Source organism: Acinonyx jubatus, chromosome B3 (genome assembly GCF_027475565.1).
Source record: "Acinonyx jubatus isolate Ajub_Pintada_27869175 chromosome B3, VMU_Ajub_asm_v1.0, whole genome shotgun sequence".
Classification (NCBI taxonomy): Eukaryota; Metazoa; Chordata; class Mammalia; order Carnivora; family Felidae; genus Acinonyx; species Acinonyx jubatus.
This window is the reverse complement of record NC_069386.1, coordinates 2,989,720-3,016,105: the sequence shown is the minus strand read 5'-3', so window position 1 is coordinate 3,016,105 and position 26,386 is coordinate 2,989,720. Positions and strand designations below refer to the sequence as shown.

The 26,386-nt window shown below is 42.8% G+C and overlaps 1 protein-coding gene across 6 annotated transcripts in view; it reads left to right on the top strand.

Annotated features, from left to right (window-relative positions):
* The window catches only part of ADAMTSL3 (ADAMTS like 3), a 350,744-nt gene that overhangs the window by 313,025 nt on the left and 11,333 nt on the right, over positions 1-26,386 (top strand). For 5 of the 6 annotated variants that reach the window (XM_053223471.1, XM_053223476.1, XM_027068223.2 and 2 more), the window contains 4 exons: positions 11,031-11,213; positions 14,731-14,847; positions 21,219-21,402; positions 24,881-25,085. In XM_053223471.1, the coding sequence (XP_053079446.1) occupies positions 11,031-11,213; positions 14,731-14,847; positions 21,219-21,402; positions 24,881-25,085 (689 nt within the window). Of the gene's footprint in view, positions 1-11,030; positions 11,214-14,730; positions 14,848-21,218; positions 21,403-24,867; positions 25,086-26,386 lie in introns of all 6 variants that reach the window. The other variant, XM_053223474.1, reaches the window with a different exon arrangement.

The window sequence follows — 26,386 nt, the reverse complement described above, 5'->3', positions numbered from 1 at the left end:
TGAGTTGAATAAATATATAAAAGGAAGGGTGAGTTGATGAATGAATGAATTGATCCCACACATATCTCAGAGCCGAGGGGATAGTTTAGCATAGTCTCTTGCCATTACTCTTGTCCAGTTTTGAGAAGTATGGTCTAAGACCTTCAGGAAAACACAAATTTACTCCTGTGGTCTTGAGGCAGAAAAGTTGCCCTGCCTAATGTTACCATTTGAAATAAGAATAAAGTGTGTAAAAGACATCAGTCATCGACAGCACTGAGGCTGAATGTCCATTTGGGCCTGGACGAGGCCACGAGGAATTTCTGCCCAGTAGAGCTCTGCGTCAGCCTCTGAGCTGACGCTGAGCGCAAATACGATGTTGGACAAGCATCAGGAAGCACATGAAGAGCGTCGGTTGTATCAAAAAAGTAAATGTTAGGGACACCTGGGTGGCTCAGTCAGTTAAGCGTCCAACTTCAGCTCAGGTCAAGATCTCATAGTTTGTGAGTTCGATCCCCGCGTTGGGCTCTGTGATGACAGCTTGGAGCCTAGAGCCTACTTTGGATTCTGTGTCTCTGGCTCTCTCTGCCTGTCCCCTGCTCACACTCTGTCTCTCTCTGTCTCAAAGATAAATAAACATTAAAAATTTTTAAAAAGAAGTAAATGTTAGTATAAGTGTTATGTCTCCCCTTGCCCCCCTCCCCCAAAATTCTGGAAAAGCAAGATGAAATCAAAGAGAAATTTTAAAAAATAAGACTGTTAATTTGTTAGTTTATTTAACTGAAAGTTGCTGAGAGAGTAGATCTTAGATGTGCTTACCTCAAAAAAGAAATGGTAACTCTGTGACACGATGCAGGTGTTGGGTAATGAACGGGATGGTGGTAGTCATTTCGCAATCTACAGGTGCATCAAACCAATGTGTTGCACACCTTAAACATACACAATGTTCTGTGTCAATCATATCTCAGTAAAGCTGGGGGTAAAGCCACTAAAAGAGAGGCAGAAATAAAAATCATGCTGGAAAGAATGTTAAAAGCCAATCACAAATAAAGCCAACATTAGAAGCAGAAAATAAATGCTCCAAATAAAATGAGGAAAATTCTGAGGCAAGCTCAGAATTTCTTGCAAAATGCAGAGAAAAAGAACAGAGAGCTAAAAACAATGATACCTAGGGCAATGGGCATGGAGAAGAAAGACTAGTAATCACATGATTGGTGTTCCTGAGCAAGAGAAGGAAAAGGAGTAGACACAGAATTTAAGACTTAAAGATAGACAGACAGCTGGACGGATAGATAGATGGATAGGTAGATAGGTAGATGGGTGGATGGATGGATGGTTGGATGGAGAGCGATAGATATATGATTGATAGACACATAGATGTTAGATAAATAGATAATTGACAGATTCATAGGTGATAGATAGATAGATAGATAGATAGATAGATAGATAGATTATTAATAGATTCAGAGATGATAGACAGATGATAGGTAGATGATAAATAGATGATGGATAGATGAGAGAGACAGAGAGAGAGGGATAGAGAGAGAAAAGGAGGAGAAGGAAGGAAGGGAGGGGAGAAAAAAAAGGTTTTACTGAATGGAAGCAGTGACTATAGTTTGTAGATTAAATGCTCAGAGTGTTCCAGGCAGAACTGACGAGCAAGTAATACTATCTCTTGATCGTATCCCTGGCAAATTTTTTGAAAATTTTAGATCACAGAATCCTGCAGGAATCCAAAAAGAAAAAAAGAAATAACGACAACAGATTACCTAAAGGGGAATAAAAAAATAGGCCTGCCTCGGACTTCTTCAAACTATGAAAGCCCCACGTGACAAGGGTCGGCATGAGCGGTGTGGAGGAAATCGCATTACGGCACTCCAGTTCTGTGGCCAGCTGAGCTGTTTCTTAGTGAGGAGAAGAGAAGACGTTCCTACACACTCCAGGATTCATAATCTGTCCTACCCACTGACCTTCCTACCTTTGTGGGAAAAATACTCCCAAAAGCCTGCCCTGTCAAGCAAGACATGAAGCTTAATTATGATCATGGAGACATTGCAATATTAAGGGAGTCATAATAAACATTGAAACAACTTAAATATAGAATTTAAGAATTTATTTTAGTGACTTAAAAATAGATTGCAAATCTGTGGGGCGCCTGGGTGGCTCAGTCAGTTAAGCGTCCGACTTCAGCTCTGGTCATGATCTCGTAGTTCGTGAGTTTGAGCCCCACGCCAGGCTCTGTGCTGACAGCTCAGAGCCTGGAGCTTGCTTCGGATTCTGTCTCCGTCCTTCTCTGCCCCTCCCCCATATTGATGTTCTGTGTCCCTCTCTCTCAAATATAAATAAACATTAAAATTTTTTTAAAAATAGATGGCAAATCTCAAAAAAAATTTAAAGAAGATATATGATGAAAAATAAAAATGTAAAATGATCAGAATTGCAATCCTATATTCTATCAGAAGAAAGAAAGGATGAAGAGGAAGGAAAAATTCACATTTTCTCATCCTAGGAGGAAAATTGGAGATCTAGGAGATATGGTTTGAGTTTTTTCAACTTTTTAAAATTTGAAAGTAGGTGAGGCATTCAGCAGACATCATATGATGAAAAGTCTTGGCTCTCACCTCTGTTCCTGCCCCCTTTGCACCTGTGCCAGGGTATCAACTTTGTTAGATTCTTCTGTCTCTTTGCAAAGATTCTCTATGCAAGCACGAAGACTTATTTTTTCCTCTTTTTTATGTAAAAGCCTATTCAACACAGCATTCTACACCTTGCAGTTTTCAGTTGAGGACATTTCTTTTTTGAAAAAGTGTTATTGAGGGGCGCCTGGGTGGCTCAGTCGGTTAAGCGTCCGACTTCAGCTCAGGTCACGATCTCGCGGTCTGTGAGTTCCAGCCCCGCGTCGGGCTCTGGGCTGATGGCTCAGAGCCTGGAGCCTGCTTCCGATTCTGTGTCTCCCTCTCTCTCTGCCCCTCCCCCGTTCATGCTCTGTCTCTCTCTGTCTCAAAAATAAATAAACATTAAAAAAAAAAAGAAGTTGGCTCCTGTCAACTGTTGTCAACTGTTTAAAAAGTGTTATTGAAATATGATTGAGATACAAAAAATTGTGTATGCCTAATATACACAATTTGATGAGGTTGGATACATGCATATACCCATTAACCATCATCCCAGTCAAGGTAATCCACATATCCGTCACCTCCAAAACTTAACTTGTATACTCCTTTTTTGTGATCAGTTGGCTATATTTGCATGGGTCTAATTCTGGGCTCTTTATTCTGTTACATTGGTCTATGTGCCTGTTAGTTTTTAAAAAAATTTTAATGTTTATTTATTTTTGAAAGAGAGAGAGGGTAAGTGAGGGAGGGACAGAAAAAGAGAGAGACAGAATCTGAAGCAGGCTCTTTGCTGCCATGCAAAGCCCAATGTGGGGCTCAAATCCATGTACTGTGAGATCATGACCTGAGCCAAAGTCAGATGCTCAACTGTCTGAGCCACCTCAGGCACCCCTATGTCCCTGTTTTTTTTTTTTAATTTTTTTTTAACGTTTATTTATTTTTGAGACAGAGAGAGACAGAGCACGAACGGGGGAGGGGCAGAGAGAGAGGGAGACACAGAATCAGAAGCATGCTCCAGGCTCTGAGCCATCAGCCCAGAGCCCGACACAGGGCTCAAACTCACGGACCGTGAGATCGTGACCTGAGCTGAAGTCGGATGCTTAACCGACTGAGCCACCCAGGCGCCCCGCTATATCCCTGTTTTTAATGCCAGTACCGTTCTGTTTTGATTGCTATAGCTTTGTAATATATTTTGAAATCAGGAAGTGTGATACCTTTAGCTTTGTTCTTTTTCTCTTAATATTGCTTTGGCTCTTTGGTGCCTTCATTGGTTCCATATGAATTTTAGGATTATTTTCTCTATTTCTGTAAAAAAAAAAATGCCATTGGAATTTTGATGAGTATAGCATCGAACTTGTAGATTGCTTTGTGTAGTATGGACATTTTAAATATTAAGTCTTCCTGTCCATGAAAATGGGATGCCTTTCCATTTATTTGTATCTTCTTTACTTATTTGCATGGATGCTTTGTACTTATCTCTGTGTACATCTTCCGCCTTCTATGTTAAGTTTATTTCTAAGTTTGTATTCTTTCTGATGCTATTATAAATGAGATTATTTTCTTCATTTCCTTTTTAGATATTTCATTGTTAGTGTACAGAAATACAACTGATTTTTGTATGTTAATTTTGTACCCTTCAACCTTACTGATTTTGTTTATTTGGGGTGTGTGTGTGTGTGTGTGTGTGTGTGTGTGTGTGGTGTGTGTGTGTAGTCTTTAGGATTTTTTACATAAAAGATTATGTCATCTGAAAGCAGAAATAATTTTACTTTCTTCCGACCCAATGCCTTTAATTTCTTCTTCTTGCCTAAGTACTCTGAGTAGGACTCCCAGAACCATTTTGAATATAGGTTTCAAGAGTGGGCATATTTGTTTTTCTTTCTGATCTTAGAGGAAAAGCTTTCACTTTTTCATCATTGAATATGATAAGGGTGATAAGCTATGAGCTTATCATATATGGATTTTATTATGTTGAGGTAAGTTCCTGCAATATCTAATTTGTTGAGGTTTTTACCATGAAAAGAGTGTTAGATTTTGCTGAATACTTTTTCTGCATTTATTAAGATGATTATGTGTTTTTTATCCTTCATTCTGTTCATACGATCTGTACCACATTAATTAATTTGCATGTATCCCAGGGATAAATCCCACTTGGTGATGTTATAAGATCCTTTTAATGTGTTATTGAATTCAGTTTGCTGGTATTTTTTTGAAGATTTTTACATCTGTGTTCATCAGGAATGTTGGCCTGTAGTTTTCTTTTCTTGTAGTGTTTTTGTCTGCCTTTGGTATCAGGGCAATGTTGGCCTCATAAAATGAGTTTAGAAGTGTTTCTTCCTAGGGGCACCTGGGTGACTCAATTGGTTGAGTGTCCACCTTCGGCTCAGGTCGTGATCTCACAGTTTGTGAGTTTGAGCCCTGCATTGGGTTCTCTGCTATCAGCGCAGAGCTTACTTCAGATCCTTTGTCCCCCTCTCTTTCTACCCCACTAAAAAATAAAAAATAAACATTAAAAAAGAAGTGTTTCTTCCTCTTAAATGTTTCAGAGGAATTTGGAAGGATTGTATTAAATCTTCTTTAATGGTTTGGTATAATTCATCAGTGAAGCCATCTGGTCTTGGACTTTTGTTTGTTGGGAGGCCTCAGATTACTGATTCAGTTTCCTTACACATTATTCACACCTGTTGAAGTTGTCTGTTTCTTCATGATTCAGTCTTGGTAGTTTGCATGTTTCTATGAATGTATCATTTCCTCTAGGTTTGGTGTATAATTATTCAAATTATGAATAATTTGTGATCCTTTTGGTTTCTATGTCATCAGTTTTCATGTCTTTTTCATTTTTTATCTTACTTATTTGAACCCTTTTATTATTTTTAGTAAGGATGGATAAGGGTTTGTCAGCTTACTTTCTTTTTTCAAAAACAACTCTTATTTTTGTTAATATTTTCTATTGGTTTTCTATTCCTTATTTTGCCTACTTGTGCTCCAATGCCTGTGTTTTTTATCTTCCTTCTGCTAATGTTGGGTTTAGTTTGTTGTTCTTTTTCTAGGTCCTTGAAAGATAAAGTTAGGTTGTTTGAGATATTTCTTCTTTTTAAAAATTTTTTTTAATTTTTTTTAACATTTATTTATTTCTGAGACAGAGAGAGACAGAGCATGAACAGGGGAGGGGCAGAGAGAGAGGGAGACACAGAATCTGAAACAGACTCCAGGCTCTGAGCTGTCGGCACAGAGCCCAACGCGGGGCTCGAACTCACGGACTGCAAGATCATGACCTGAGCCAAAGTCAGACGCCCAACCGACTGAGCCACCCACGCACCCCTTTTTAAAAATTTTTTAATGTTTATCTATTATTGAGAGAGAGAGAGCACGCGCAAACAGGGGAGGGGTAGAAAGAGAGGGAGACAATCCAAAGGAGGCTCCAGGCTCTGAGCTGTCAGCACAGAGTCCAACATGGGGCTTGAACTCAAAAACAGCGAGATCACGACCTGAGCTTAAGTCAGATGCTTAACTGACTGAGCCACCCAGGTGCCCCAGATCTTTCTTCTTTTGTAACGCAGGCATTTATTGCTTTAAACTTCATTCCTACTACTGCTTTTCTTGCATCCCACAGATTTTGTTAGGTCCTATGTTTATTTTCTTTCATATTAGGTATTTTCTAATTTCCCTTTTGATTTCTTCTTTGACAATGGTTGCTCAAGAGCATCTGGGTTAATTTCCACATGTTTGAATTTTCCAATTTTCCTTCTGGTACCAATTCCTAGTTTTTTTCCAGTGTGGTTAGAAAAGATACTTGGTGTGGTTTCAGTCTTCTTAAATTTGTTAAGACTTGTATTCTGGCCTAACATGTGATCTGTCTTGAAGAATGTTTCATGTACACTTGAGAAGAATGTATATTCTGCTATTGTTGGGTGGAATATTCTGTGTCTTTCTGATAGGTCCATTTGGTTAATAGTGTACTTTAAGTCTACTGTTTCCTTGTTAATTTTCTGTCTGGAAATCCTATCCATTGTTGAAAGTGGGATATTGAAGTCCTCTACTATTACTGTATTGCTATCTATTTCTCTTTACAGATCTGTCAATGTTTGCCTTGTATATTTAGGTGCTTTGATATTGGATGCATAAATATTTATAGTTATTATAGCTTCCTGATGAATTGACCCTGTTATCAATATATACTGACCTTTGTATCTTATAGCAGTTTTGACTTAATGTTGTCTAATATAAGTACAGACACCCTGCTCTCATTTGGTTACCATTTACATGGAATATCTCTTTCCATTCCTTCACTTTCAGTCAATGTGTATCTGTAATTCTAAAGAGAGTCTCTTTCAGGCAGCATATGGTTAGAGCTTCTCTTTAAATCTGTTCAGCCACTGTGCCTTTTAGTTGAAGAGTTTAATCCATTTACATTTAAAGTAATTATTGATAGGTAAGGACTTAGAATTGCCATTTTGTTAATTGTTTTTCTGTCTTATTTGTGGTTCTTTTGTCTCTCTTTTCCTCTATGTCCAACTTCCTTTATGATTTGCTGGTTTATTAATACTGGCATGCTTTGCTTTCATTTTCTTTTCTTTTTCTTTTGTGTATCTACTAAAGGTATATTTGGTGTGTGATTACTGTGAGGGGTTAAATAAAACATCTAATAGTTATAATTGATTATTTTAAGGTGATAACAATATAACTTCAATCTAATACAAAAACTCTACACTTTTACCTCTCTGTCTTCCTACTTTATGTTACTGATGTCACACTTTACATGTTTTTACATTGAGTATTATTTAAAAAAAAATTTTTTTTTAACGTTTATTTATTTTCGAGACAGAGAGAGACAGAGCATGAACGGGGGAGGGTCAGAGAGAGGGGGACACAGAATCTGAAACAGGCTCCAGGCTCCGAGCTGTCAGCACAGAGCCCGACGCGGGGCTCGAACCCACGGACCGCGAGATCATGACCTGAGCCAAAGTCAGCAGCTTAACCGACTGAGCCACCCAGGCGCCCCTACATTGAGTATTCTTAACAAATTTTCATATTCGAAGTCTTACTTCTTTTTGTCTTTTATTTCTTTTGCTTTTAATAATCTATTTATTTAAAATATCCCAGAGTATCACAAAATAAGTACATCTTTATTATATTCTTATGTTCACCTAATACATTCAACAGCATATAAAAATAACTATTCACCATGATCAAGTGGGATTCATTCCTGGGCTGCAGGGCTGGTTCAATATTCACAAATCAATCAGTGTGAGACATCACATTAATAAAAGAAAAGATAAGAACCATATGATCCTGTCTATTAATACAGAAAAAGCATTTGACAAAATTCAGCATCCTTTCTTAATAAAAACCCTCAAGAAAGTCGGGATAGAAGGAACATACTTAAACATCATAAAAGCCATTTATTAAAAGCCCACAGCTAATATCATCCTCAATGGGGAAAAACTGAGAGCTTTCCCCCTGAGATCAGGAACACGACAGGGATGTCCACTCTCACCGCTGTTGTTTAACATAGTGTTGGAAGTGCTAGCATCAGCAATCAGACAACACAAGGAAATCAAAGGCATCAAAATTGGCAAAGATGAAGTCAAGCTTTCACTTTTTGCAGATGACATGATATTATACATGGAAAACCCGATAGACTCCACCAAAAGTCTGCTAGAACTGGTACATGAATTCAGCAAAGTCACAGGATACAAAATCAATGTACAGAAATGAGTGGCGTTCTTATACACTAATAATGAAGCAACAGAAAGACAAATTAAGAAACTGATCCCATTCACAATTGCACCAAGAAGCATAAAATACCTAGGAATAAGCCTAATCAAAGATGTAAAAGATCTGTATGCTGAAAACTATAGAAAGCTTATGAAGGAAATTGAAGAAGATACAAAGAAATGGAAAACATTCTGTGCTCATGGATTGGAAGAATAAATATTCTCAAAATGTCAATACTACCCAAAGCTATCTACATATTCAATGCAACCCCAATCAAAATTGCACCAGCATTCTTCTCGAACCTAGAATAAGCAATCCTAAAATTCATATGGAACCACAAAAGGCCCCAAATAGCCAAAGTAATATTGAAGAAGAAGACCAAAGCAGGAGGCATCACAATCCCAGACTTTAGCCTCTACTACAAAGCTGTCATCATCAAGACAGCATGGTATTGGCACAAAAACAGACACAGAGACCAATGGAATAGAACAGAGACTCCAGAATTGGACCCACAAAACTTTGGCCAGCTAATCTTTGACAAAGCAGGAAAGAATGTCCAATGGAAAAAAGACATCTCTTTAACAAATGGTGCTGGGAGAACTGGACAGCAACATGCAGAAGAATGAAACTAGACCACTTTCTTACACCATTCTTTTTGTCTTTTAACTTTTATATTGGAGTTAAGAGTGATTTATACAGACCCATTACAGTATTAGAGTATTCTATATTTATGTATATATTTAGCTTTTCTGGTGAGTTTATACTTTCATATGCTTTTGTGATTTTGTTTTGTGTCCTTTCATTTCAACTTGCAGAACTCTCCAGCATTTTTTATGAGGCAGGTCTGATGATGATGAACTCACTCGACTGTCATTTGTCTGGAAAAGTCTTTATTTTTCTTTCATTTCCAAAGGACATTTTTTGCTGGGTATATTATTGGTTGACTGTTTTTTGTTCTTTCGGTAATTTTGCATATATCAATATTTCATTACACTGATGTACTACAAGTTAGTTAATGGGTCCCTGTTGGGTACGTGACTTGTTTCCAATCTTTTGCTTTTATATAACTGCATAAATACAGCATTTTTTATGCAGGTATGTTGATAGCATTAATTCCCAGAACGGGGGATTATGAGATTCAAGGATCAATGTGATTGTAATGTTGAAAGATCTGGTCAAATTAATGCCAACTAGTTTTTTTTTTTTAAGTAAATTGTAACATTATTGGAACTTTAAACACAGCATTTAGTTTCCACTCTACAAGACAAAGGGAACAAAGAAAGGATAAGCAGAAGTCAAAGGCCCATAAAATCAGAAGGTCTAGAACAATGACAATGTAAACCTAAACATATGTGTAATCACAATAAATTGCTAACAGGGTTAATGCTGCAAAGGCTCTTAGATTGGGTTTCCAAATAAAACCTAATGATATACAATTACACGAGACATTGCTGGAATAGGATTATACAGAAAGTTGTAAAAATTGGACAAAAGTATATTAGGTAGAAGAAAACAAAATAACCAAGAGTCATAATAGTAAAATCAGACAAGATAGGATTTAAGACCCTAAAAAAGGATAAAAAGACATCCATTTAAAAAAAAAAGAAAGTAAAATCCACAGTAAAGTGGAGGCAACATGAACTGTCATGTGCTGGATAAGATAGAATACATAACAACAAAAATGGGGAAAACATAAAAAATGTGGTAAACATAGTAGACGGGAGCGCATTTTCTGGACCTGAGCTCTCAAGGAGAAGCAGGTTAATAAGGACACATACTAAAAGAAGATAATAAAATTTCATTCTTGTAAATATTTGAACTTTACACCCTAAAAAGAAATAGCATACTTTCTTTTCAAGTATGCATAGAACATTTGCAAAAAAAAAAAAAAAAAAAAAAAAAGAAAAACAACAAAATGATTGTGTTAGGCCATAAATGTGCCTTAGAGATTTCAAGAAACCGTTGTACAGATTACCTTTTCTTTTTTTTTTAATTTTTTTTAATGTTTATTTATTTTTGACAGAGAGAGAGAGAGAGAGAGCGCGCACGCGCACACACACACACACACATACATATGAGCAGGGGAGGGGCAAAGAGAGAGGGAGACACAGAATCCGAAGCAGGCTCCAGGCTCCGAGCCATCAGCACAGAGCCCGACACGGGGCTCGATCCCACGAACCGTGAGATCATGAGCTGAAGTTGGGCGCTTAACCGACTGAGCCGCCCAGGCGCCCCTCCCTAAAGATTTCATATTTTTTTTCTAAAGTAGGAGCATTTTGTTGGCTGCGTGCAGCAAACAACTTAAAGATTCACATTAGTATTTTTGTTTTCCGGAGACTCCTCTGTGTCAACCCACCTCTGGGAATGTCTCTGTCTCTACCTCCAGCTCCACCAACCCCTCTTCTCCCACCACCCCACTCACCGTCACATTTCCTTCCTTTCCTGATACAGAGCAATCCTGCCCTCTTTGGCTCCCATTGAGTCGCATCCATAAACCAGCCAGGTACACAGTAGCCCAAAGCCCTTTGCTTTAACAGGACCCCCTCCCTGCCGTGGAGGAGCTCCAGACCTAGAAATAAATAGCCATCTCTCGTACTTTATGTAATTCAGCCCGTTCGCTGCCGTGCGGTCAGAATGCTAAACGGTATCTGTCCTGTGGTTCTGTGGCCCTATTCTTAAAGGAATTTGCTTTTTGTCATATTTGTTTTTATTCCAAAGGTGTCCCTCAGCCTAATATAACTTGGTTGAAGAGAGGAGGACCTCTGAGTGACAATATTTCCTTGCTTTTCAATGGATCCCTGTTGTTGCAGAACGTTTCCCTTGAAAATGAAGGAACCTATGTCTGCACAGCCACCAATGCTCTAGGAAAAGCTACAGCAGCATCTACACTCCACCTGCTGGGTAAGTGTCGGGTGCTTCCGGTTCAAGTGCTTCCTGTCATACGTACAGAGCAGGACCCGGTTTCTTCCGTCCTGGAGTCGCGGAGTAAACGGGATGGACGTTAAGTGGTTGTAACCCTGGCTTGCCTCCGCCCGCTCACACGCTGCGCACTGCATCTGGCACTTTGTCTTACCAGGTCTTCTCTTAGAAGGCTGTCACTTTCCTGCTGCTACTTCCGTGGCACACAGTTTTCTGCCCAGAATCCAGACCTTTTGTGTTCTGCCTGTGTATTTGCTCATCTGCTGACCCGACCCCCCTTCCAGGCCAGCAGCGAGCTCTGTTCTAGTCGGTGTGGTTTCCTGCGCCATGATCCCATGGAACCCCCCACCCACACGTGGTTTCCCTGGAAGTACGGCTTCCAGGAGCGCTGCTCTCCCAGGAAGAGGTGTCCGTCACTGCCTTTGTCACTGGATAGATGCAGGGCCAACTTCTGTCACTTACACAGGGATTCCTGTCTCCTGTGTGACTCTGATTTCATTTGACCTCTTTTGCCTGGTCTTACCGTTTGGTATCTGATTAGGTCCTAACACACATTGCTCTCCAACTGTTTCCTCTTTCATTTACGTTTCCTCAATTAAATTGCAGGTCCTTTCATGATAGAGACCATGTCTGATATCTTATCTTTGCAGCCCTGAGGATATAATATAGTCTGGGGCGCACAGTAGGTTCTCAGTAAATACGAATCACTTGAGTCTTAAGACACCTTACCATGGGGTGCATGTTGTAATTTGGAGATGCTCATCACAACGCGCCCCTCAACACAGGATGACAATCGGGGATGATATCTGGAGTTCATTCCCTTCCCCTGCGTTCATCTCTTTTGTTTCTCAAATTCCACATGGGAGTTGAAACGTGGTATTTGTCTTTCTCTGACCGACTTATTTCGCTCAGCATAATACACGTTGTTGCAAATGGCATGATTTCATTCTTTTTGATCCCCGAGTAACGGAAGGAAAAATAAGATACAGAGGGGAGGCAAACCATAAGAGACCTTTAAATTTTTTTTTTTTTAACGTTTATTTATTTTTGAGACAGAGAGAGACAGAGCATGAACAGGGGAGGGTCAGAGAGAGAGGGAGACACAGAATCTGAAACAGGCTCCAGGCTCTGAGCGGTCAGCACAGAGCCCGACACGGGGCTTGAACTCACGGACCGTGAGATCATGACCTGAGCTGAAGTCGGCCGCTCAACCGACTGAGCCACCCAGGCGCCCCCATAAGAGACCTTTAAACACAGAGAACAAACGGAGGGCTGCTGGAGAGGAGGTGGGTGGGGGATGAGCTAGATGGGGGATGGGCAATGAGGAGGGCACTTGTTGGGAGGAGCACTGGGTGTTGGATGGAAACGAGGAGTCACTGGGTTCTTCTCCCAAAACAAATACTACACTGTATGTCATCTAATTTGAGTTTAAATAAATAAATTAAAAATCTATATTTGGAGTTCAACGAATTCTTGTCACCAAAATGGACTTTAAATTGTTGAGATCCGGGGCGCCTGGGTAGCTCCATTCGTTTAGCACTGACTCGAGCTCAGGTCATGGTCTCACGGTTTGTGGGTCCGAGCTCCATGCCAGGCTCTGTGCTGACAGCTCAGAGCCTGGAGCCTGCTTCAGATTCTGCGTCTCCCTCTCTCTCTCTTCCCCTCCCCTGCTCACACTCTGTCCCTCAAAAGTAAATAAACATTTAGGGGAGCCTGGGTGGCTCAGTCGGTGAAGCGTCCAACTTCGGCTCAGGTCATGATCTCGCGGTCCGTGAGTTCGAGCCCCGCGTCGGGCTCCGTGCTGACAGCTCAGGACCTGGAGCCTGCTTCGGATTCTGTGTCTCCCTCTCTCTCTGACCCTCCCCTGTTCATGCTCTGTCTCTCTCTGTCTCAAAAATAAATAAATAATAAATTAATTAATTAATTAAATAAAATAAATAAAAATAAAAAAATTTAAACTGTTGAGGTTTTAGGACTCAATAAATAATACTCCTCTCTCCTGCCAGGGTTTGGAACCAAGTGAGAGTTGCTCACAGAAGTCAGTCAGATGGCCTTTAGGGATCATTCGATAATCCTGTCTGTAGCTCCAGCACCTACCACAGGTGTAGTAAGAGCTAAATACGTGTTTCACAAATGAATGGAATTGAGTCATTGGTGGACGTGGTATGAGATTACCATAGGTTCCACTGCTGAACCAAGAGGATGATGGGAAAGAACCTTCTCCATGGTTTTTCTTGTTGGCAGTTCGAGGAGTCCAGGGTCATAATAGGTGGGAGGTGCCCATGTGGGGATTGGAACCACTGTTGGGCACGAAGCACTTGGATGTTCACTCACTCCTCTGACACAGTAGCACAGGGTTGGGGCAGTCATTTTTATTTTTTTTTCTTTCTTTTTTGGGGGGGGTCGGCGGTCATTTTTAATCCTGGTACATACATGAGGAGACCCAAGAAACTCACAGAAAGTTTTCCTAAAGCTCAAATATATATCCTTCTCTTTTATTTTATTTTTTTTTAGATTTCCTAATATTTATTTTTGAGAGGCATAGAATTCAAGCAGGGGAGGGGCAGATGGAGACAGAGAACCTGCTTCCATGTTCTGAACTGTCATCACAGAGCCCGATGTGGGTCTCAAACTCATGGACCGTGAGATCATGGCCTTAGCTGAAGCCGGACGCTTAACTGACTGAGCCACCCAGGCGCCCTTATAGCCTTCTCTTTGAGCGTTCTTCATACTACCCCTCTTGCACTGGCCGTGCTGATCAGGAAGGCACTGGTGTACCTCCCTGTGGCCCTTCCCAAAGACCTCTGTGGTCTTCTAGGATCTTGGAATGGAAGATTCTCAACAGGCTTGACCAAGCCTGTCTGATTGCTGAATGCCTTCCCCATGCTCTGAGAAGCGCCAGCCTTGTCCCTCACTTCTGCTCCTCTCCACTCCTGAACCTGCATGGCTGCCTCAGCTCCGCCCTGCACACCTCTTCCCTTAGGGGTTCCTCCTGCTGAGCAGCTCATGACTTGGCTGAGGAATCAAGAACATCTTACATTGCCAATACATGGCGTCCCCCTGCCACCCTGCCCTCATGCTCGAGTTTCACTGCCTTTCAGAAAGGCCATCTCCCCCATGTGAAGTCCCCTATAAAACGTCACCCATTCTCCTGCTGCTGAGGTGTCCCTCAAGAGGAGGGGTTTTGCTGTTTCTTAGAGGCTTCTTCCAATCCCTTTCGGCATCAGGGGGACTCCATTTTTTCCATCGTCTTAGGCTATAAACCCTGAAAACATGCAGACGCCACGTTTTAGCACAGCTGTTCTAACTGAACCCCGATAGCACCCCACACACCCCCACAGAACCCCCAGATCTGTGTGGGCCTGAGCAGCCAGGACAGAACATTTCATCGGCAGGAGCTGACTTCCTAGCGGCTGTCTTCTTTAAGAACACCCAAGCTGGAGTAAGAGGCAGATAATGTTTAACTGGTAAACAAGTGCTCCTTCTTTCTCTCTTTCAGAACAAAGACGTTTGGACAGTGAAAGTGGATTTCCCAAGGACCAGAAAAAGCATAGGCTCCAGGCATCTGACACAGAAACCAGCAGCAGTGACCCAACAGGAGAAGCCCTACCTTCAGGTCGGAGATTTTGACTTCTTAAGGATTTGCCATTCGAGAGGCATGTGCGAGGAAAAGGATTTAGCTACCGGATGCTCCGTATCTTGCCCTTCTCGATAAGTAAAATTATTCCTAGGCACTTGGCCGGCTTTTCCCTTGCCCTCAGGCTTCTGTAGCTCAACTCGTTCCTTCCATATCGAAACAGTTTTGAAAAAGAAATCGTTCCCGGGGAAGCCCGCGGGGCTCATGTCCCAAATGTGCATCATTATTTGTGATAAAACAGGTGTTGGTTTTCCAGTTTCTAAACGGTGGCCAACTTGGTAAAATATTCACAGAGGGGAGATTTGCTAGGAATTCTGGAAATGATTCCTTCATCCTTCTCTTTTTATAAATTCTTCCCTAGACTTACTAACTTTGTTAGGCATCGGTGTTCGGTCAGGAGAACCTGATCTCAGTATTCCAAGCTTGCAAAAGTCTTCAGGAGGCCAAGAGAGAGAAGTAGGGTTAAGAAAGTCAGAAATTCTGAAAGCACAGAAGACCAGTACTGATGATCTCAGAGTCTTGTAGCTCAAAAATGGGTAAATCACAGAAGGACACAGAGAAGCTCCTGTTATACTTCATGCTTTAGTTTCTACAGGAACAGTACTGGCTGCGTCATTTCACCCTTTTAAATCTTGAACGAGTGCCTCTCCTTTGCAGAAAGTATCCCAAAGAATAACTGTGTACATAGGGATTCTAAGAATGTAGTTCCCAGGCTCCCACCTTCTCGGATGCAGGAAGGGCCTGGAAGAAGAGAATAGTGCTGGGCCACCCATCAAACAGGCCAGCTCATGTTATTCATGTTATTTATGACATCATTCTCCAGGAGTAGTTATATATTCTTCTCGTCTTTCAGGAATACTACTACCATTAGGAAATGCACCATTATCCATTTATGCAACATTTGTCTTAGTCTGTTTGAGCTGCTATAACAAAAACCACAGACCAGGTGGCTCATAAGCAACAGACATCTATTTCTTACAGTTCTGGAGGCTGGGAAGTCCAAGATCAAGGCACCGGCAGATCTGATGTCTGGTGAGGACTTCCTGGTTCACAGACATCTTTTCACTGTGTCCTCCCATGTCAGGAAGAGTGAAGAAGCTCCCTGAGGTCTTTTTTATAAGGACTCTAGTCCCAATCATGGGGGCTCCTCCCTCATGACCCCGTCCCCTCCTGTGGGCCCCCTCTCCTATGACCATCACATTGGATGTTAGGGTTTGTCATCTGAGTTTGGGGGAGACACACACATTCAGTCTACAGCAGCATTCTGCAAGTGTCTGCCCAGCACTGGGGGAAAGAGAGGACTCTTCCCCCGGGAAGCTCTTGCCAGGCTGGGGAAAAGAGAGGACCTAGCCCCTGGGAAGCTCATAGTTTGAAGAGGGAGGCAGTCATGTGAACAGTTCTGAAGCGGTGTGACAAGTGCTCTAATAGAAGGATGGCCAGGTCCACTGGCAGCACTGAGGAAGGGGCCCTAACTCTCTCTGGAGGAAACAACCAAGTCCTCACGCAGGCCTCAGGGCTTGTCCTGGGAAGAGGAAGGACAGCATTCCAGGCAGAGACACGGGAGGTGCAAAAGCAGATGGGGTTCCATGCAGAAGGGCACGTGAGCCTAAGGAACTCCCTCAAATCAATTACTTTAAAAATTGGATATCATGAGTCTGAAACCACTGGGACAGTTGAAGCCTTTGGAATATTTCAACATTGGCTTCACCAATGGCGCCTATCTCGTTTGACCACCTGCTATAGACACATACCTACACGCACATACACAAATACACATCCACGTATTCACCAACTGGAATATGCCAGCCCTTCGGTGGATCCCTACTTCAGCGTTTCAAAGAGACTCATTTATTAATTTAACGAAGACTGGTTGAGCACCTAATATATAACGTGCCCTGTCCTGGTGGTGAACAGGACAGAAGAGCTCCCCATGGAGTTGGCGCTCTAGTCAGGGAGGCGGACGACGAACAAGGAAACACACACATAAGATATTTCTCTGTGGTGAGTGCTGTGAAGGAAACAAAATAGGACGATAGCACAGCAATTGCACATGGCCATTTTGGTGAAGAAAGTCAAGACCAGCCTCCCAAGGAGGTGATAGTTGAGCCCAGGTCTAGATGATGACATAGAGCCATTCATGCATAGGGGTGAGGGAGGAGCCTCTCCTGCAGAGGGAAGTGAGCGCAAGACCATTAACTGGGAACAAGCTTAATGTGGTCAGGAAACACAAAGAGGGACACCTGGGCGGCTCAGTCAGTTAAGTGTTGAACTTCGGCTCAGGTCATGATCTCGCTGTTCGTGAGTTCAAGCCCCGCATTAGGCTCTGTGCTGACAGCTCAGAGCCTGGAGCCTGCTTCGGATTCTGTGTCTCCCTCTCTCTCTGCTCCTCCCTAACTCGTGCTCTTTTCTCTCTCAAAAAATAAATAAACATTAAAAAAAACTTTAAAAAGAAAAGAAACACAAAGAAAACTCACATGATGGGGACACAGGTGGGGGGGAGAGGAAAGGGTGGATGAAACGAAGTTGGAGGGTTGCTGAGGACCAAATCATTCAGGGCTTTGAAGATCAAGGTAAAGACTAGAATTTATTCCTGTTTTCCCAGCACCATTTGTTGAAGAGACTATCTTTTCCTCATTGTATATTCTGTCCTCCTTTGATCCTGATGTCTGTTTATGTGCCAGTACCTTACACACAAAGAATGAAACCAGACTATATATACATATACATATACGTATACATATACATATACATATACATATACATATACATATACATATACATGCTGTATATGTAAACAGCATATACAAAAATAAACTCAAAATGGATTAAAGATCTAAATGTGAGACCTGAAACGATAAAAATCCTAGAAGAGAGCACAGGTAGTAATATCTCTGACATTGGTCATAAAAACATTTTCCTAGACATGTATTCTCAGACAAGGGAAACCAAAGCAAAAATAAACAAATTGAACTACATCAAGAGAAGAAGCTTCTGCACAGGGAAGGAAACAATCACCAAAACAAAAGACAGCCTACTGAACAGGAGACATACCTGATAAGGGGTAATATGCAAAATACATGAAGAACGTAGGCAGCTCAACATCAAAATAACCTATAGTCTGCCTAAAATGGGCAGAGGACCTGAACAGACATTTTTCCAAGGAAGACATACAAATGGCCAACAGACACATGAGAAGATGTTCAACATCACTCATTATTAGGGAAATGCAAATCAAAACCATGATGAGATATCACCTCACACCTGTCAGAATAGCTAGAATCAAAAAGACAAGAAAACAGCAAGTGTTGGTGAGGATGTGGAGAAAATGGAACCCTTGGGCACCATTGGTGTGAATATTGGTAAATTGGTGCAGCTGCTGTGGAAGACACTATGGAGGTTTCTCAAAAGCTTAAAAATAGAACTACCAGATGGCCCAGTAATTCCACTATTGGGTATTTAGCCGAAGAAAATGAAAACACTAATTTGAAAAGGTATATGCACCCCTGTGTTTATAGCAGCGTTATTTAACAATAGCCAAGATAGGGAAGCAATCCAAGTGTCCATCGGTAGATGAATGGATAAAGAAGATTTGGTGTATATATACACAATGGAGTATTAGCCATAAAAAAAACACACACACACACAAAATCTCACCACTTGCAACAACATGGATGGAGCTAGAGTGTATAACGCTAAGGGAAATAAGTCAGAGAAAGACAAAACCACATGGTCTCACTCGCATATAGAATTTAAGAAACACATAAACAAAGGAAAAAAGAGATTAAAAAAAACACTCTTAAATACAGAAAACTAACTGATGGTGGCCAGAGGGGAGGTGAGTGAGGGGATGGGTGAAATAGGTGATGAAGATTGAGTACATTTATCTTCATGAGCACTGAATAATGTACAGAACTGTTGAATCACTAGATTGTACACCTGAAACTACTGTAACACTGTGTTAATTATTCTTCACTTAAAAAAAATCCTAGAGCTTATTCCTAAAACACACAAAGCTATTGAGAAGTCTTACATGAGAGTGAATGTGATCTTTTCAAATGCTCTTGTATCCAAAATCATTAACCGTAAACCAAAAAACGATCAATTGGAACTTCATCAAGATTATTAAAATCTGGTCATCAAGGACACCATTAAGAATATGGATAAGTCATAGATTGGGAAGAAAGATTGGCAGAACGTATGTCTGATGAGGAATTCCTATCTAGAATATATAAAGAACTCCTACAAGATAATCATGAACCCTCCCATCCCCCAAAAAAGACAATGGGCAAAACACTTGCACAGACGGTTCACAAAAGAAGATATACAGTGCCATGGAAACACAGGGAAATGACAATTAAAACCACTACTGGAAAAGTGAAAACAAAAACACCGACAGAGCTAGATTTTGGCAAGGATGTGAAGCTGCCGAAACTCTTATACACTGGTGGTTAGTACGTAATCTGGTACAACCCCTCTGGAAAACCGTGTTGGTGGTTTCTGATAAAGCTAACCACACACCTACCTTTGACCCAGCAATTCCGCTCACAGATATTTATGCAAGAAACGTGAAGACATGGTCACAACAAAATGTGGCCAAGAATGCTCATAGCAGCCTTCCCTTCATGATGACCATCACAAGGAGAATGGATAAACAAAGCATGGTATATTCAGACACTGGAATATTATTTAGCAATAAAAGAGAAGGGACTACTGATATGCACATCAATACGAGTGAATCTCAGAAATGTTATGCTAAACAAAAGAAGCCAAATGCAAAAGACTGCATGCATGAAGTCCCAGAACAGGGACACTAATAATGAATACTGATGGAGATGAATCAGTAATTGCCTGGTGGGGGAGGGGAATTGATGAAAATAATTCAGATTAAAATAATTGATTAAAATAACCTAATTAATCATTAACACTGATTAAATTAAGAGGAAACTTTTTGGGTGATGAAGCGTGTTATGCCTTGTTTTGGATCACAGTTACAAATGTACATACAATTGGGAAAACTCATAAAACAGCACACCTGATTTCTGAGCATTTTATTGTATGTGAATTACACCTCAATGCAAAAAAAAAAAAAAAAACAACAAAACAACACAAAAACAAAAACCCACGTTTTTAAAGAAATGCACGTGTCCTGCCTTGAAGTGCCAAGGTGTGTTTGTGAAGTATGACATAGTAGAAAAAGTTAGATGTGGGGTCAGACACACGTGGAGGTCCTTCCTTCTGGTTGGTCCTTCTGGAGGAAGGACCTTGTGCAAAGTCACTTGGCTTTTTTCCCCACTTTGGCAAATAAAACCGATCTAATTCACGAGATGGCCACAAGGATAAGTGAAAAATTGATGGCCAAGTATCTAATTCCATACTCGTCACCTGGGAGGTTCTCCATAAACCCAGCTATTTTTAAAAAACTGTTTTAAATAACTGTAATCCTGGAGGCCCAACTAAAAATATGTCCTGTTCTGTTTTGCCAACGATGCCATATGCAACGTAAGACAAAAATTCAAAAATCAGGAAAATCTGGAAAACAATAAGTTACAGAAATCGCTCTGATCTGTGAGGGAGTCTGTGGACACAGCTGGTAGCCATCAATTACTTGTGATTGTGACAGGAAAATCTGGCACCTTCTGTGGTTGCACACACATCTTTCATCATCGTATTGTACCTTATCTTTTTACCGAGCGTCCAAAGGGAAGGGAAAGGCCGTTTGGAACGAGGACTGAAATTAATAAGCCACAATTGCTGGAGGTGGTCAGCCTCAACTTTGCTAAAGGGAACTCCCATTTTTACCTTTCCAGATGTCTCCGTGACAAATTATTTATGCAGTTCCAGGAGTAAGCTGAGGTTTAGATTAAGAATTAATGGAAAAGTAAGAATGGAACGAAGTGCATTTTTAACCTTACTGCTTAATCCAAGGTCCCGCTAAATAGCCTTTCATTTCTCTGCCTGATCCACTTTTGAGACACAGAACTGGTGAGAGCAGCCCCTGGAGACCTCCTCCCTCCTGTCCTCTTGGCTGTGCTTGGAGAATGCCGAAGAGGCAGCCCGCTGCCCAGAACACCTCCTCCCTCTCTCTGGGATGCTTCTGGCAGGTCCAGCTGGTCTCCAATAGCCTCTCTTCCAGCCTGTGGCCCAAGGGGCCCTCGCCGGCCACCGCTCCCACCAGTTATTACAATCAGTCAGTGGAGGGAAAATGAAATGCACTGTGTGATGGGTTTACTCTCTCTGTGCTCCTCAAAGAACCAGACCGGCAGCCCCTGGTGGTCTTCGGCCACATCCCCTCCAGCCTCATCATCATATCTCATTCTGGGCTGTCGTGACGTGTCATTTCCTTTCTGCAGAGCCTTTTTGGGAGCTCGGTAACTGGACGCATTGTTCTGCCAGCTGCGGGCACTTGGGAGCCCGAGTTCGGAGACCCCGGTGTGTGACGGCCAACGGGCAGGAAGTGAGTGAGGCCCTTTGCCATCACCTCCAGAAGCCGCTGGCTGGGTTTCAGCCCTGCAACATCCGGGACTGCCCCTCGAGGTAGGTGTCCTTGCCCTTACCAGTACCAGCTTTTTACTTGTGTTCGAAGGCTCGCTAATTTGGATTTACCGCCGCGATCGCGGAGATGCGTTTAGCTGGTACTCGGTACCAGGCATTCCGCTAAGTGCTTCGTGTGGCTCATTTTGCAGGCACCTCGTTAGTTTCCTGTTTTGTAGGTGGGGAGGTTGCCCCAAGGCCACACAGCTGCAAAGGCCAGAGTTCAAAGGGAGAAGGTAATCTGTGTTCAGAGCCTTTGCCCTTGATCGCTGCTCAGGTCTGCTCCCTTGCACTCACAGTGCTACCTCGTCCTTAGTGGAGCTGGTTCTGTGGGTCGAGCCTCGGAGATCGCGTGGAGGTCCTGTTCAGAGTGCCCATCCCTAGATTCCACCCTGGCGGTGAAGACCACTAATGACCTTTCTATGTAATGGATGACAGAAATCAGTAATTTTTCAACGGCCAAAATCCAACTCCTGATCTCCACCGAGCCCGTCCCGCCACTAGGCTTCTGGATTCAGTGACTGTGCCCCAGGCCCCCCGCTTTCTCCCACCTGCATCTGTTCTTGTCCATTTCCACGGTTCGTGCGGGAGCTCACGCCATCAATGCCCCTCACGTGGACTGCTCCAGGAGCCTCCTGATTCTTGTCCCCCACCCCGCCCAGAGGGCTCTTCCCACTGTAAGCAGAATCGTCTTTAAAACACAAATTCACCGTGATGTTTCTTTGTTTAAAACCCTTCAAACACTTCTCGTCATTCTTAGGGCAAAAGCCGAAATCCCTAGCGCTGGGTTATGTATGTCTTACGCATTTTTTCACCTTGTGTCTAAAATAGTGCTTTACGTGGGGCACTTGGGGGCTCAGCCGGTTAAGCCTCTGACTTCAGCTCAGGTCACGATCTTGTGGTTCGTGGGTTTAAGCCCCATGTCGGGCTCTGTGCTGACAGCTGGGAGCCTGGAGCCTGCTTCGGATTCTGTGTGTCCCTCCCTCTCTCTGCCCCGTCCCCGCTCGCAGTCTGTCTGCCTCTGTCTCTGTCTCTCTCTCAAAAGTAAACAGACATTAACAATCTCTTAAAATAGTGTCTAACACACACACACTTGCTGCCTGACTGATGGCGTGAGGCCAAGAACAGAAGCCCCTCCCTGCTTGGGTCTCGGGCTGCCACTCTGTGTCACTGCTGGTCTCATCCGGCCTGGTTATCTGACCTCCACTCCACGCCATTTTCTTGGCTCTCCGATGCGCCATTCTCCTGACTCAGAGTCTTTGCACATGCCGCTCCCGCTACCTAGAACGCTGTTCCCTCTCTTTGCACTTAGACGTTTCCGTTCGTCTATTTTCAGGGAGACCGTCCCTGACCTTCCCCTCCGAGCACAGCCAGGGCCCCGTGCTGCTTGGGTCTCCTACTTCTTTATCATCTGTCTTTATCGCTCTTCCCACAGTCCATCTCATTGTCCCGCTAGACTGTCTGCCCTACAGTAAATCCACAGCTGTTTGCGGGACACTTTATCCCAGCACTTAGCACAACGTCCGCCCCATTATGCACCCTCCACAGGTATGTGTGAAGTGAATGAATGATTTCATTGAATCACATAGTCCCTAGCAGAGAACTGAGCAAATAGCACCAAAGTCTCCAGGAAAATAAAATAATAATAATAATAATAATAATAATAATAATAACAGTAGCATTTATTGAGCACAACTATGCGGCAGATACTATTACCAACCTCATTTTACTGAGGAGAAAATGGAGGTGGTGCAAACGTTAGAGAGTCTGTTGCCCTTGTGCGAATGCCCACGCCGGATCCGCTGACCTGGGCCTTGGAGGAGGTGGGGGGCAGGTCACACCGGGAGGACGTTCTCAGAGGGCCATGGCTGTTGGAGGCCCCCTGGCCGACGTGTCTCCTGGTGCCCGTCTTTGGAAGGTCGCTTGGCTGAGTCATCGCTCCCTCAGGAAACAGCCATCTGATGCCGCAGGAAGGCGCGGGGGCTGGGTTGTGTCACCTCTTGATTCTTACATCGTGAAAAGAAATTTATCAGCAGCCTCATTTATTAACTGTTCTCAAGCTTTTGCACATCCCTAGAGTACACAGTCATACGCTTTCACACCTACAAGGGACAGACAGAAGTCACCCCACTCTGGGGCCCTTCACGTCGAGAGTCCTTTGTCTTTCTGTGCCGTGGATGCCTCTGGGTTGCCTGGAGAAGCCTGTGGCTCCCTTCTCAGAGCAAGGGGTTTTGTTTGTTTGTTTGTTTGTTTGTTTGTTTGTTTTAAGATTTTTGAACATGAGCATGAGTGGGGGAAGGGTAGAGAGGAAAGAGACACAGAATCTGAAGCGGGTTCCAGGCTCCATGCTGTCAGCACAGAGCCCGATGCAGGGCTTGAACTCACGAACTATGGGATGGTAACCTGAGTCCAAGTTGGATGTTTAACCCACTGAGACACCCACGCGCCCCGAGCAAGGGTTTTAAGTCTGTAAAATAGAATATATTTGATCACAAAGGAAACCAATTATGCTGAAATACAGTACTAAAATATTTGAAAATTATGATACAATAATAGGTTTGCTTCTCCATTAATACACTAAATGGTAAGATCTGGCGGTACATTAGTTTTGCAGTGGTGATGAATATACATGGTATTTTGAGATGCCTGCTACAATTGTAATGGCATGTAAAAATATCTGTGGTTTCCATCGGTAACAAAATCACACAGGTATTGCTAAAACTACTGTATTTTGCAGCTGAAATTCTTATAACTGAAGGAGGACTCAAATTATATCTCAGTGACAGTGAAGATCTAATTCTTTGCCCATCCAGGCCCGTGGTCCCTTGGAGAGCCACAGGGCTCAGGTTAGGAACCCGTGCTCTGCGGTAAACCAGCCAAACTTCAACATATTTAGTGACACAGCACTCCATCTCAGACACATCCATTCCAAGTGTCCTGTGTCATTAAAGTGTGAACTTTAGGGTCAGATAAACCTAGAATCCAATCCCAGCTCCGTTGGCATGTAGTTATCTGTGACCACGACCAAGTTATTTACCCCTTTGGACGTTGGTTTCTTCCCTCCAAGACTAGGGATAACATGTAAATCTGTCAGAGCAAACAGCACATCGGTGCTTTGAAAATATTTTCTTCCCTTTGGTTTCAATGAATTGAAACCCACTTTTTTTTTTTTTTTAATTTCCACCTCATTTTGCCCTAGCTCTACTCTCTGGAGCCGTGCAAGTGCTCTTATATACTTGGAGACGGCCCTACCCCACTCCTGTGTTCCTCGTTTCCACCTGCTAATTCCGGTTGCTCCCCTGAATAAAAGAAAAGCTGGGAATAGAGCTGGGAGTTCTCTGTGGTGCTGTCCATCCCCCCAGAGAAGTGTATGGCCCCCAAACGGTCGCAGTGTTAGCATTGTTCTTTTTTTCTTTCAAGACACTCCCTGTGGTGTCTGACATCCCTGTCCTTCCTAAGCTGCTGTAGTTTTTGTTCCCAGGTGGCTCACAGGTGCCTGGTCGGAGTGCTCTGTGTCTTGTGGGGAAGGATTCCGCAGTCGCCAAGTGACGTGCGTGCACACCAGAGCCAATGGAGCCACGCAGGTGATGTCTCCGAGGGCCTGCGCTCCCAAAGACAGGCCTCTGGGAGGAAGGCCATGCTCCAGTCACCCGTGCGGCCAGTGGGTCGTTGGACCAGGGGGCCAGGTAAAGTTGGACGAATCTAGTGTTTTCAGAGTACCGGAATCATCACTTAACTTCTAATGCATTATTTTCGATTTGGGGGGGCGGGTGGTCTGATTGATCTCTAAAACGAATGTAGGTGCCTGACCTCCAGGATTAGAGCTGGAGTGTCTCTGTGTCTTCTGATACAAAGGCAAATCACAGTCGGGTTCTTTGAATGCAGCCGTGCAGGAACAAGCTCCCAGGCTGACGAGAAGCCTCCAAGAAAAGGAGCAGAGGGACATTAGTAATAAGGGCACAAAAGTCTCATAACCCTCCCCCAATACCACCTGGAACAACAGTATAAATAAAAAAATATTCGGGAAAACAATTCTAAAGAAATGTGTAGGAACCTTATTAGCCTGCTACGGCTGCTGAAACAGAATACCACGCGCTGGGTACCTTCAAGAGCAGAAGTTTATTTTCTCACAATTCTGGACGCTGGAAATCCAAGATCGAGTTCTGTCAGTGTTGGTTTCGGTGAGACCTCTCTTTCCGGCTTAGACAGTCACCTTCTCACTGTGTTCTCATGTGACCTCTTCTCTGGAGAGAGAGAGACAGAGAGAGAGAGAGAAAGAGATTTCTGGGGCCTCTTCCTCTTCTTATAAAGACAATATTCCCAAGAGATTAAGGCCCCACCCTTACGTCTCCATTAAACCTTTAATACCTCCCTATAGCACCTGTCACATTGGGGGTTAGAGCTTCAACATATACATTTTGAGGGGACACAGTTTGGTCCATAACATTCCACCTTCTGGTCCCCACCCCCAAATCCATGTCCTTGTCGTGCGCAAAGTACACCCATCCCATCCCAATATCCCTAGAAGTCTTAACCCATTCTGTCCTCAGTTCAAGTCCAGAGTCTCACTAAATGCCACATACGGCAGGCATGGGTGAGAAGTGAGTCGTCCTGAGAGAGAATCCCTCTCCTGCTATGAAGCTGTAAAAGCAGACAAGTTATGGCCTCTGAACTATGGGGTGGGACAAGCAGAAAAAGAAAGAAAGAAAGAAAGAAAGAAAGAAAGAAAGAAAGAAAGAAAGAAAGAAAGAAAGAAAGAAAGAAAGAAAGAAAGAAAGAAAGAAAGAAAGAAAGAAGAAAGAAAGAAGAAAGAAAGAAAGAAAGAAAGAAGAAAGGAAGGAAGGAAGGAAGGAAGGAAGGAAGGAAGGAAGGAAGGAAGAAAAGAAAAAAGGAAGGAAGGAAGGAAGGAAAAAAGAAAGAAAGGAAGGAAGGAAGGAAGGAAGGAAGGAAGGAAGAAAGAAAGAAAGAAAGAAAGAAAGAAAGAAAG